A 14,392-nucleotide genomic window follows, 5' to 3' on the forward strand; every position below is an offset into this window, starting at 1 on the left:
GTACTTCGGGATGTCCTGTGGTCATGAAAACTCCTATATAAATACAAAATAAAAGCAAAATACTGCGGATGCTAGAAATCTTAATAAAAAACAAGAAATGCTGGAAATACTCAGCAGGTGTGGCAGCATCCGTGGAGAGAGAAGCAGAGTTAACTTCTCGGGTCAGTGACCCTTCTTCGGAGCTAGTTCTTTAATCTGCTGCTATGTAGTTTAGGTGTTGCACCTCGCGCCCAGAAATAAGTACACATCGCGCTCAAAAAATGGGCAAAACACATACTAATTTCTACCCAGTGCGTTCAAATAATCAGCGTTGAGTACGACCCACGCCAAGTGCCAGTATGTCCGATCAGCCCCATCATGCAAATTGAATTTGGCACCCCTGGTCCAGACATATGTGGAGTGGGATTTGAACCCATAATCTACTGGCTCATTAGTGATAATACAAAAATGCATTGTCAATTTGATGCATTAAAAATTGGATTTACTCCTTTTTTGACTAGACGGAATAAAAAAATTGCGCCGCAATTTGTCGGTTGTTAGTGAAAGATTCAATCAAGGGATACTTCATTGTCGGCCAGCTCCAGTAAAGGTTGCGGAACCTTTTTTTCGCCTGCACAAACGCCGGGAAGGGCTACTGGTAGTTCTAGTCGGCCAGCTGTGATGGTCGAGTGAGAGAGCGCAGAGCTGCTGTGCAGCTTGTTCCTGGTGTATACAGGTTGGTGTCTATGGGATAAAACTCCCCTTTAACATGCTTTAAATTAACAGGAAACTCCTCGCCGAAGGTCGGGGTCCCAACGCCAGAGAAGATTTATGCGTGTCCTGGGTGTCGCACAGCGTGGGGAGACGTTGGCATCCCGGGGCCTGATGACTACTTCAACTTTTTCCGTTACCCCCAGATGAAGAGCGTCGCACGTGCTGACTTGTCGTGTGCGCGGGCTCGCGCGCATACAGACATGCATGCATGTTGGCAGGCGCGCGCTTAGAGCACCTGGGGCGAGGGAGACAATGGAGTGGTCACATGCCACTGAGTTGTCTCCAATCCTGGAGTTGCTGTAACTTCCAGGTGGACTGGTTGGTATCTATCTGGTCTGGGTCCTGATCCACCTTACCCAGAAGATTGGTCAGTCAGGTGATGGGATTGAATAAAGTGGGTCAGAATATTTATTCAGGACTTTACAGGCATTCGGGTTCAGGTTGCATTTTCTCACCTGGATTCGACTTCTCTATGCTGCTACGGGTGTGTCTGATTAAGGTTAATGGACCTTTTGCTTTGGGAGAGGGGTATGTCAGGACTGTCCTATATCTGTTCAATTATACACCATCTGTGTGGACCCTTTCCTGTACCTCTTGTGATAATGGTTGTTGGGACTCGCTGTGTTCGAGCTGGGTGTGAAGGTCACCCTTTTGACTTACCCTGATGATATGCACCTCATGGTTATGGACCCATTGACTTGCAAGGATGTGGATCAATTTGGAAACATTTTCTGGACGTTTTGTAGATCACTGGCAATTGCCAGGGGGGTTCTGGTTCTTTGGAGCACCATCCACCTTCGGTATGTAAATCCGTCCAGGTCCCACTGAGGAAGCCTGCCTGGCAAACTGGGAAGAACTGGCTGAGCTAGGGTGCTGGATAGGACTGCTCTACTACAGAGGTTGGGCGCTGGTCATAAACCAACTGGTGACCACTATGCTACAGTACTAGTTGGTCACTTTGATCTCTCCTCTGATTTTGTCACCCAAAATTCAGAGGAAGATTATTGTCGACTTTGGGAACAAAAGGAAATATGTTTCTGCTGCTTAGATATGTGGATGAGGAGGTAATGGTATGACTTTGCACTTAGTTTGCAGCTTTCTACCTTCAGTTTCTGCACGTTGAGGATCTGCCACAATGGTATGTTCTGGCTACCATACAATCAGTACCTCTGTGTGGCTAGTTTGGGCAACGTGTCTGCTAGGCCACAAAGATAACCAGAGTCAGAGATGTACGAAATGGTGGTGGAGCGGGTTGGGTGTCACTGGAGGCATTGTTGCGTCAGTTGTTCTGGTGCTATGCCTGGTCTGTGACCAAAGCCATCCGGGTCACGTTTGGCCCTGGCTCTGCTTGGTGCATCAAGGAAGCTCAGGAGTATGAAGAGATCCTGCCTTGTTCAGATGGAATTGCTGAATTGGTCATAGGCTCAAAGCCCTGAAACTTCCTTTGGGAACCTGCACGTCATGACTTGAGCCATCTCATGGACATTCCTTCCATGCTATTCCACACTCTGCAGAATGCTCCTGCACACACTCCACCTCCTTGCCCCCATTCCCGTCCTGGCTTGTCCTCTTGCAGTCTGGCAGAGGAGGGTGGGCCTAATGGAAACCTCCATACATGACAGTCCTTCCTTGTGCTATTGCATGATTTGGTGTGGAGAGTGTTGCAGCAATAATGTGCAGCAGTTTTTCATGGACTCCCAGGCCACATGAGGACTTTGCAGCCCAGAGGAGTCCATGGCCCCTGCATATATTCAGTGTGATAGATTGCAGACCCTGTAAAGTTACCTGAAGGGGCTGCTCCTGAACTTTTAGTTACAATTTAGTTCCACGCTCTTGATCTTTGACTGCCATTTGTGGAGGGGTGTGGTAAGTCGAGGACATTCTGATGGGTCTGCTTCTGGGCCTGGATAACAACAATTTGTAGGTCTAGGATGGCATGAAGCTTGGTGGGGGTGGGGGGGGGGGGTGGAGTTGCTCTGGCTGCCTGCCTCTCTTCCGTGGTTTGTTCCAGCCCGCCCGCCTCAGGGAGGGAGCATGTATTGTCTGCTGCTGTGCTTGACGCCTTCCGTGACTGGTGGGCACTGCAGGATACAGAGTGCCTTGTAGACACTGATAATATTCTGATTTAGTTGGGAAGGTTCTGTTTACTTTTGTTGGTACTTTGTTGCTTATGTTGAGCTTATTTTATTTTGACTGGTAGTGGTGCCCTAAAAGGGACACTTGTGCTGATTCTTGGTAATCCTGGGGCAACCCATTGTCATCTTTTTTGGTCCATGAAAATAGGCCCAGGTGCATGCCATTTATTTTGGAAGGGATGGAGCAGAGAGGGGATTTAAAGCCTCCGGTGGGGAGGGTTTCTATTTTTGTCCTCGTAGGTTGGCCAACACCACCAGAACAAGTATCTGTACAAATGTTTACTCATTCCCCCCACCAGCAGTTCCCACGTATAGGCCATTGCGAACTCAAAAGTTGATGCAGTCAACTGAAGGTTTGTATGAATGTACTAACTGGAAATTTTAGTTTGGTTAATTGTTCAGATGAGTCACATCCTTCAGTGCCAACTGGTCATGGAAGGCTTCCATTGAGCTGGTGGAATACCATGTGATCATGCTTCAAGGTCACTGGGGTGCCCATTAATGCTAGGAAAAGCAGCCAGGAACCTTCCATTAATCTGTCATTATAAAACAGTTCGTAGTCAGTTTATTGTGAGTAGCCTTATAGGAGGCCCACTGATGTGTGTGTGTGTCTTGTGAATGTACATATTTGAATCTGTTTCTGTATATAGAATCATAGGAAATAGGAGCAGGAGTAGGCCATTCGGCCCATCGAGCCTGCTCCATCATTCAAACAGATCATGGCTGATCATCTACCTCTACGCCATTTTTCCCCACTATCACCATATCCCTTGATGTCATTAGCATCCAAAAATCTATCGATTTCTGTCTTGAACATGCTCAATGATTGAATTTCCATAGCCCTCTGGAGTATAGAATTCGATAGATTCACCACCCTGTGAGTAAAGAAATTCCTCCTCATTTCAGTCTTAAATGGGCTGCTCCTTATTTTGAGACTGTCCCTTTGTTCTAGACTCACCAACCAGAAAAAACATCCTATCCACATCTACCCTGTCACACCCTGTAAGAGATTTGTAAGTTTCAATGAGATCACATCTCATTCTTTGAAACTCTAGAGAATACAGGCCCAGTTTCTGCAATCTCCTCTGTTATATTCCCTCTATGGCAAGTATATCCTTCCTAAGATCAGGAGACCAAAACTGTACACAATTCTCCAGGTGCGGTCTCACCAAGGCTCTATACGAGTGCAGCAAGACATTTTCTGTACTCAAATCTCCTTGCAATGAAGGCCAACATACCATTTGCCTTCCTAATTGCTTGTTGCACCTGCATACTAGCTTTTAGTGATTCATGATCAAGGACACCCAGGTCTCTTTGGACATCAACACTTCCGAATCTCACCATTTAAGAAATACTCTGCTTTCTGTTTTTTCTACCAAAGTAGATCACTTCACACTTATTCACATTATATTCCATCTGCTATGTTCTTGCCCATTCATTTAGTCTGCCCAAGTCCCCTTGAAGCCTCCTTGTATCCTCCTCACAACTTACGTATCCTCCTCACAACTTACATTCCCTCCTAGTTTTGTGTCATCAGCAAATTTGGAAATATTACAATTGGTCCCCACATCCAAATAATTTATGTAGATTGTGAACAGCTGTGGCCCAAGCGCAGATCCTTGTGGTACCCAACTACTAACAGCCTGCCATCCTGAGAATGACCCATTTATTCCTACTCTCTGCTTTCTGTCTGTTAACCAATTCTCAATCCATTGCAGTATATTACCCAATCCCATGTGCTGTAATTTTGTTTACTAATCTCCTCTGTGGGACATTATTAAAAGCCTTCTGAAAATCCAAATACACCACATCAACTGGTTCTCCTTTATCTATGCTACATGTAACATCCTCAAAAAACTCAGGTTTGTCAAACATGATTTCCCTTTCAGAAATCCATATTGACTCTGCCCAATCATATCATTATTTTCCAAGTGTGCCCTTATCTCATCATTTATAATAGATTCTAACATCTTTCCTACTACTGACTTCAAACTAACAGATCTGTCGTTCTCCGTTTTCTCTCTCGCATCCTTCTTAAATAGTGGGGTTACATTTGCTACTTTCCAGTCTGAAGGAACCCTTCCAGAATCTGTAGAATTTTGAAAGATAGCCACCAGATGCATCCACTATTTCCATAGCCATCTCCTTCAATACACTGGGATGTTGCTCAACTCATCCAGCGGATTTATCAACTTTCAATCCAGTTAATTTTCCAAGTACTAGCTCTTTATTAATACTAATTACTTTCAGTTCTGTTATCTTCTCTTAACCCCAGTCTGTCTTTTTCATTCTGTTGCCCTTATCTGTTTGTTTCCCTTCTGATCTCTTTTTATGTTTCTGAATGTTTTTCTCTTCTACAATGCTTGTATCTGTGGTATCAATCCTTCTCCCTCCCTGATCTTTCTCCAGGACACTGCCCCTTTGATGTCTGCCTCCCTGACTCTTTATTTGCTCATTCTTTTCCCATTGGATTTGTGTCTGTTGCTCTGATCCATCCCTTTCTCTGACTTTTTTCTCTATCTGTGAATTCTGAATCTCTTGCCTCTCCAATTCTTTACTATCTCTTTCTCTCTGTCCTGATCTATGTCTGTCTTCTGACCTCCATCTCTTTTTGCCTTTTTCGTGTTTTTCTCCCCTGGGGTGTTTTTGTCCCCCAGATCTCTGCTTGTCTGTTGATTGATGTATGTTTCCAAAGTCTTGTCAATATCTTTTGGTGATTGTCACCTGACTGTTTTTAAAACACTTTACTGTGTTTTTATACAGGATATTTTCCCCTTTCACAATGTTTGCTGGTTATGAAGATTTAGAGGCATATGAAGATGAGCTCTACCGTGAAGACTCTTCCAGCGAAACGGAGATAGATAGTGATGTGGAGTTCCAGTTATACAGTCAAGTGCACTATGCAAACAACCTCAATGGAGTGAAGATGGGTGGAGAGAAGTGCCCAGCTGTTGTGGATCATGAGACTGCTTCAGTTGAAGACAATGTAAAATCGGCAGGAAGAACAGAAAAAGCAGTTGTTACTTCTGATAGTGATGCCATAGTCATTTCAGATAGCCCTGGTGTCATCATTTTGTCAGACACTGAAGATGATAGTGTATATGCCTGCAAGGGTGTTAAACCCTCAGAATGTGTGCTCAGTGAAAGAAAAGGGGAGCCTGCACAAGGATCAGCCAGACATACCCATTGTCCGCCACCAAGTGTGGCTAGACTGCGTAAATTGTCTCAGATCCAAGAAACGATGATGATAGGGAGTGAAAATTCAGGAGCAGAGGAGGATGAAAAAATTGAGAGTTGGATGGTGCTGGGGCAAGATCAGGAAGAAGAAAATGATGACAACATCCAGCTCAACGTTGTAGGTTGTGGAACACTGAGAAACAAAGAAGGTAGGAGTTTTGACAGTGTATCAGAATATATCCCATAGTGTAACTAAGGCAACTGTTTCTACATGGTGAAATAAGGGAACATTTTTCTCGTTTGACAACTCTAAAATCTCCTCTTCAGATGATAATTTGTTGGTAGATGAACTCTGTTGCCTGTTTGTTTATCCCAAAATGCTGACTCCAGCCAGTTATACAGTGAAGCATATTACCTGCACAGCTTGCGAGAAAAAAAATATTTTGCAGGTTATAACAATAAGAAGTCAATGGCAGGTATTGAATTCTAATTGCAAATTAAATATAATGGGAAAACCCAACAATATGAAGCTGTTTCCAAATATAGTTTAGAATAGATAAAGCTAAGCTGCAATAAGTACATGAAATGTACAAGCTACAAAAGATTTTAAATGATGCACAGGATTACCTGAGTTATTTTTAAATTTTATTTAGAGATACAGCACTGAAACAGGCCCTTCGGCCCACGAGTCTGTGCCGACCAACAACCACCCATTTATACTAACCCTACCACCTACCTACACTAGGGGCAATTTATAACAGCCAATTTACCTATCACCTGCAAGTCTTTGGCAGTCGGAGGAAACCCACGCAGACACAGGGAGAACTTGCAAACTTCACACAGACAATACCCAGAATTGAACCTGGGTCCCTGGAGCTGTGAGGCTGCGGTGCTAACCACTGCGCCACTGTGCTGCCCCAAACTGCTAAAGCATTCATTTGGACAATTTCTTTAAGCATCATATTTCTTGATTTATTTGAAGTAATCAGCAGAATGTACCCTGATATGTTGATGTGTTGGTATTAGTTAAGAACCTATTTTATTGACTCAGACTAGATGTGAAATTGTCTCAATGAAAATATTTGATACCTGGGTACAGATAGAAAGTATTTCACACTCGCTGGAACCTTGGCTCAATGGTTATCACTCTTGCCTCTAAGCTAGAAGGTCAGTGAGTCAAGCGGCACGCTAGAACTTGAGTATATAACATCAACCAACATTTCAGTGCATTATTGAGGGATTGTTTGTATTGTTAGGGATATAGTTGTATAGTGATTATGTTAATGAGCTAGTAATTGAATGCCTGGACTAGAAATCCAGTTTGAGAATTTGAATTCAGTTTTAAAAAAAAAATTGGAAATAAAAAACTGAGATCAGTAAAAGTGACCATGAAGGTGTTGGATTGTCATAAAATCCCAACTGTTTTACTAATATTCCACAGGGAAGGAAACCTGCCATCGTTACTCAGTTCTGGCCTGTATGTGATTCCAGTCCCACACCAGCATGACTGATTCTTAACTGTCAGCTCACATGGCCGAGCATGCCATTCAGTTGTATCAAACCACTCTCAGTGGTTTAAGAAGGCCTGCTACCACCTTTTCAGGGCAATTAGGGATGGATAATAAATTGTGGCCTTGCCAGTGATGCCAATCCAAGAATTAATTAAAAAAAAATCCTTGCATCAGATAGTAAAGAGCAACAGACATCGAATGCTAGTTACACTAAAACTGTCGTGTCAGTATGAAATGATTTAACTTTGTACCAATGTGAAGAAATTGTAGTACCGCAACTGTAGCATCAAGGAGAAACTGTTTTACTTTAGGTTTCACTTGTGGTTCAAATGCAGTGTAAGAGCGATTTAGAAGACAGAAATCCCATATGGTCTCTTCAGATGCCAAGATAAATATTAATATGTAATATAGAAACCTCGTCTGCGTTGCATTTTCGACTCACATTTTGGCAGCATTTTTTAAAAATTCGTTCATGGGATGTGGGCGTCGCTGGCTAGGCCAGCATTTATTGCCCACCCTGAATCGCCCTTGAGAAGGTGAGCTGCATTCTTGAACCGCTGCAGTCCTTGGGGTGTAGGTACACCCACAGTGCTGTTAGGAAGGGAGTTCCAGAATTTTGGAACGGCGATATAGTTCCAAGTCATGATGGTGTGTGGCTTGGAGGGGAACATGGCGTTTCCATGCATCTGCTGCCCTTGTCCTTCTAGGTTGTAGACTTCGCGGGTTTGCCAGGTGCTGTTGAAGGAGGCGTGGTGAGATGCTGCAGTGCATCTTGTAGATAGTACACACTGCTGCCACTGTGTCAGTGGTGAAGGGAGTGAATGTTGAAGGTGGTGGATGGGGTGCCAGTTAAACGGGCTGCTTTGTCCTGGATGGTGTTGAACTTCTTGAGTGTTATTGGAGCTACATCCATCCAGGCAAGTGAAGAGTATTCAATCACACTCCTGACTTGTAGATGGTGGACAGGCACTGGGGAGTCAAGAGGTGAGTTACTTGCCGCAGAATCCCCAGCCTCTGACCTGCTATTGTAGTCACAGCATTTATGTGGCTGGTCCAGTTCAGTTTCTGGTCAATGGTAACCCCCAGGATGTTAATAGTGTGGGATTCAGCGATGGCAATGCCATTTAACATCAAGGGGCGATGGTTAGATTCTCTCTTGTTTGAGATGGTCATTGCCCTCCACTTGTGTGGCGCGAATGTTACTTACCACTTATCAGCCCAAGCCTGGATGTTGCCCAGGTCCTGCTGCATGTGGGCATGGGCTGCTTCAGTATCTGAGGAGTTGCGAATGGTGCTGAACATAGTGCAATCATCAGCAAACATCCCCACTTCTGACCTTATGATGGAGGAAAGGTTATTGATGAAGAAGCTGAAAATAGTTGGGCCTAGGACAAGACCCCGAGGAACTCCTGCAGTGATGTCCTGGGACTGAGATGATTGACCTCCAACAATCATAACGATCTTCCTTTGTGCCAAGTATGACTCCAACAAGTGGAGAGTTTTCCCCGATTCCCATTGACTCCAGTTTTGCTAGGGCTCCTTGATCCATACTCGGTCAAATGCTGCCTTGATGTCGAGGGCAGTCACTCTCACCTCACCTCTGAAGTTCAGCTCTTTTGGACAAAGGCTGTAATGAGGTCAGGAGCTGAATGGCCCTGGCGGTACCCAAACTGAGCATCAGTGAGCAGTTTATTGATGAGCTGCTTCCGAGCACTGTTGACGACCCCTTCCATCACTTTCTGATGATCCAGAGTAGACTGATAGGGTGGTAACTGGTTAGGTTGGATTTGTCCTGCTTTTTGTGCACAGGACATACCTGGCAATTTTCCATATTGCCGGATAGATGCCAGTATTGCAGCTGTACTGGATCAGCTTGGTTAGGGCGGGCCTAGTTCTGGAACACAAGTCTTCAGTACTGTTGCCAGGTCCCATAGCCTTTGCAGTATCCAGTGCCTTCAGTCATTTCTTGATATCACGGAGAGTGAATCGGATTGGCTGAAGGCTGCCATCTGTGATGCTGGGGACCTCTGGAGGAGGCCGAGATGGATCATCCACTTAGTACTTCTGGCTGAAAGTGGATGCAAATGCTTCCGCTTCAGCTGTGTTCCAGATTTTATGTCGCACATACCAAATTTTTTCCTACCTTTTAAATCTTCCACCTGATTGATTCAGATTTATTAATGGCTATTTTAATTAATTAGTGTAAAACCATGTGCAGTTTTCCCAAAAAGGAAAAGGTGAACCAGAAGTTGTCCTGTTTTCAAATGCCTTATTTGTGATTTATTTTTTCATTCATTCATGGGACGTGGGCATCTCTGGCCAGGCCAGCATTTATTGCCCATCCCTAATTGCCCTTGAGAAGGTGGTGGTGAGCTGCCTTCTTGAACCACTGCAGCCCATGTGGGGTAGGGTCACCCACAGTTCTGTTAGGAAGGGAGTTCCAGAATTTTGACCCAGCCACAGTGAAGGAACGGTGATATAGTTCCAAGTCAGGATGGTGTGTGACTTGGAGGGGAACTTGCAGGTGGTGGTGTTCCCATGCATTTGCTGCCCTTGTCCTTCCAGTTGGTAGAGGTCGAGGGTTTGGAAGGTGCTGTCTAAGGAGGCTTGGTGCATTGCGGCAGTGCATCTTGTAGATGGTACACACTGCTGCCACTGTGCGTTGGTGGTGGAGGGAGTGAATGTTTGTAGATGGGGTGCCAATCAAGCGGGCTTCTTTGTCCTGGATCGTGTCGAGCTTCTTGAGTGTTGTTGGTGCTGCAGCCATCCAGGCAGGTAGAGAGTATTCCATCACACTCCTGACTTGTGCCTTGTCGATGGTGGACAGGCTTTGGGGAGTCAGGAGGTGAGTTACTCACTGCAGGATTCCTAACCTCTGACCTGCTCTTGTAGCCATGGTATTTATATGGCGACTCCAGTTCAGTTTCTGGTCAATGGTAGCTCCGAGGATGTTGATAGGGGATTCGGTGATGGTAATGCCGTTGAATGTCAAGGGGAGGTGGTTAGATTCTCTCTTGTTGGAGATGGTCATTGCCCGGCACTTGTGTGGCGCGAATGTTACTTGCCACTTATCAGCCCAAGCCTGGATGTTGTCCAAGTCTTGCTGCATTTCTACACGGACTGCTTCAGTATCTGAGGAGTCACGAATGGTGCTGAACATTGTGCAATCATCAGCGAACATCCCCACTTCTGACCTTATGATTGAAGGAAGGTCATTGATGAAGCAGTTGAAGATGGTTGGGCCTAGGACTCTACCCTGAGGAACTCCTGCATTGATCATCCTGGAGCTCAGATGATTGACCTCCAACAACCATAACCATCCTCCTTTACGCAAGGTATGACTCCAACCAGCGGAGGGTTTTCCCCCTGATTCCCATTGACCTCAGTTTTGCAAGGGCTCCTTGATGCCATACTCGGTCAAATGCTGCCTCGATGTCAAGGGCAGCCACTCTCACCTCACCTCTGGAGTTCAGCTTTTTTGTCCATGTTTGAACCAAGGCTGTAATGAGGTCAGGAGCTGAGTGGCCCTGGCGGAACCCAAACTGCGCGTCACTGAGCAGGTTATTGTTAAGCAAGTGCTGCTTGATGGCACTGTTGATGACACCTTCCATAACTTGACTGATGATTGAGAGTAGGCTGATGGGGCTTTTTGTGTACAGGACATACCTGGGCAATTTTCCACATTGCAGGGTAGATGCCAGTGTTGTAGCTGTACTGGAACAGCTTGGCCAGGGGCGCGGCAAGTTCTGGAGCACAGGTCTTCAGTACTATTGCCGGAATATTGTCAGGGCCCATAGTCTTTGCAGTATCCAGTGCCTTCAGTCATTTCTTGATATCACGCGGAGTGAATCGAATTGACTGAATTCTGGCATCTGTGATGCTGGGGACTTAAGGAGGAGGCCGAGATGGATCATCAACTCTGCACTTCTGGCTGAAGATTGTTGCAAATGCTTCAGCCTTAACTTTCGCACTGATGTGCTGGGCTCCCCCATCAAAGAACAAAGAACAGTACAGCACAGGAACAGGCCATTCGGCCCTCCACGCCTGCGCTGATCTTGATGCCTGCCGAAACTAAAACCTTCTACGCTTCCGGGGTCCGTATCCCTCTATTCCCATCCTATTCATGTATTTGTCAAGATGCCTCTTAAACGTCTCTATGGTACCTGCTTCCACCACCTCCCCGGCAATAAGTTCCAGGCACTCACCACCCTCTGTGTAAAGAACTTGCCTTGCACATCCCCTCGAAACTTTGCCCCTCTCACCTTAAACCTATGTCCCCGAGTAACTGACTCTTCCACCCTGGGAAAAAGCTTCTGACTATCCACTCTGTCCATGCCGCTTATAACTTTGTAAACTTCTATCATGTCGCCCCTCCACCTCCGTCGTTCCAGTGAAAACAATCTGAGTTTATCCAACCTCTCATAACTAATGCCCTCCAGACCAGGCAACATCCTGGTGAACCTCTTCTGTACCCTCTCTGAAGCCTCCACGTCCTACTGGTAGAATTACACGCAATATTCTAAGTGTGGCCTAACTAAGGTTCTGTACAGCTGCAGCATGACTTGCCAATTTTTATACTCTATGCCCCGACCGATGAAGGCAAGCATGCCGTATGCCTTCTTGACTACCTTATCCACCTGCGTTGCCACTTACAGTGACCTGTGGACCTGTACGCCCAGATCTCCCTGCCTGTCAATACTCCTAAGGATTCTGCCATTTACTGTATACTTTCCACCTGCATTAGACCTTCCAAAATGCATTACCTCACATTTGTCCAGATTAAACTCCATCTGCCATTTCTCCGCCCAAGTCTCCAACTGATCTCTCCTGCTGTATCCTCTGACAATCCTCATCACTATCTGCAACTCCACCAACCTTTGTGTCGTCCGCAAACTTACTAATCAGACCAGCTACATTTTCCTCCAAATCATTTATATATACTACAAACAGCAAAGGTCCCAGCACTGATCCCTGCGGAACACCACTAGGCACATCCCTCCATTCAGAAAAGCACCCGTCCACTGCTACCCTCTGTCTTCTATGACACAGCCAGTTCTGTATCCATCTTGCCAGCTCCCCTCTGATCCCGTGTGACTTCACCGTTTGTACCAGTCTGCCAAAGGCTTGTCAAAGGCTTTACTGAAGTCCATAAAAATAACATCCACTGCCCTTCCTTCATCAATCATCTTCATCACTTCCTCAAAAAACTCAATCAAATGAGTGAGACATGACCTCCCCTTCACAAAACCATGTTGCTTCTTGCTAATAAGTCCATTTGTTTCCAAATGGGAGTAAATCCTGTCCCGAATAATCCTCTCTAATAATTTCCCTCCCACTGACGTAAGGCTCACCGGCCTATAATTTCCTGGATTATCCTTGCTACCCTTCTTAAACAAAGAAACAACTTTGGCTATTCTCCAGTCCTCTGGGACTTCAGCTGTAGCCAATGAGGATGCAAAGATTTCTGTCAAGGCCCCAGCAATTTCTTCCCTGGCCTCCCTCAGTATTCTGGGGTAGATCCCATCAGGCCCTGGGGACTTACCTACTTTAATGCTTTGCAAAACACCCAACACCACCTCCTTTTTGATAATGAGATGACTGAGACTATCTACACTCCCTTCCCTAGGCTCATCATCCACCAAGTCCTTCTCCTTGGTGAATACTGATGCAAAGTACTCATTTAGCACCTCGCCCATTTCCTCTGGCTCCACACATCGATTCCCTTCTCTGTCCTTGAGTGGGCCAACCCTTTCCCTGGTTACCCTCTTGCTCTTCATATACGTATAAAAAGCCTTGGGATTTTCCTTAATCCTGTTTGCCAATGACTTCTGATAACCCCTTTTAGCCCTCCTGACTCCTTGCTTAAGTTCCTTCCTACTGTCTTTATATTCCTCAAGGGATTCGTCTGTTCCTAGCCTTCCAGCCCTTATGAATGCTTCCTTTTTCTTTTTGACGAGGCTCACAATATCCCATGTTATCCAAGGTTCCCGAAACTTGCCAAACTTGTCTTTCTTCCTCACAGGAACATGCTGGTCCTGGATTCTAATCAACTGACGTTTGAAAGACTCCCACATGTCAGATGTTGATTTACCCTCAAATAGCCGCCCCCAATCTAAATTCTTCAGTTCTTGCCTAATATTGTTATAATTAGCCTTCCCCCAATTTAGCACCTTCACCCGAGGACTACTCTTATCCTTATCCACAAGTACCTTAAAACTTATGGAATTATGGTCACTGTTCCCGAAATGCTCCCCAACTGAAACTTCGACCACCTGGCCGGGCTCATTCCCCAATACCAGGTCCAGTACGGCCCCATCCCTAGTTGGACTATCTACGTATTGTTTCCAGAAGCCCTCCTGGATGCTCCTTACAAATTCTGCCCCTTCGAAGCCCCTAGCACTAAGTGAGTCCCAGTCAATATAGGGGAAGTTAAAATCACCCACCACTACAACCCTGTTACCTTTACATCTTTCCAAAATCTGTCTACATATCTGCTCTTCTACCTCCCGCTGGCTGTTGGGAGGCCTGTAGTAAACCCCCAACATCATGACTGCACCTTTCCTATTCCTGAGCTCCACCCATATTGCCTCGCTGCATGACCCCTCCAAGGTGTCCTCCCGCAGTACAGCTGTGATATTCTCCTTAACCAGTAATGCAACTCCCCCACCCCTTTTACATCCCCCTCTATCCCGCCTGAAGCTTCTAAATCCTGGAACATTTAGCTGCCAATCCTGACCTTCCCTCAACCAAGTCTCTGTAATAGCAACAACATCATATTTCCGAGTACTAATCCAAGCTCTTAAGTTCATCTGCCTT

General features: G+C 45.5%; 1 protein-coding gene across 1 annotated transcript in view; it reads left to right on the plus strand.

Moving 5' to 3' along the window:
- The first annotated feature begins 621 nt into the window (after positions 1-621).
- Positions 622-14,392, plus strand: part of zcchc7 (zinc finger, CCHC domain containing 7) — a 398,044-nt gene continuing 384,273 nt past the window's right edge. Inside the window, exons 1-2 of the mRNA XM_068030315.1 lie at positions 622-715; positions 5,652-6,274. Coding sequence (XP_067886416.1) covers positions 5,671-6,274 — 604 coding nt within the window. The 5' untranslated portion in view covers positions 622-715; positions 5,652-5,670. The remainder of the gene's footprint in view (positions 716-5,651; positions 6,275-14,392) is intronic.

The sequence above is a fragment of the Heterodontus francisci genome, chromosome 4 (genome assembly GCF_036365525.1).
Source record: "Heterodontus francisci isolate sHetFra1 chromosome 4, sHetFra1.hap1, whole genome shotgun sequence".
Lineage (NCBI taxonomy): Eukaryota > Metazoa > Chordata > Chondrichthyes > Heterodontiformes > Heterodontidae > Heterodontus > Heterodontus francisci.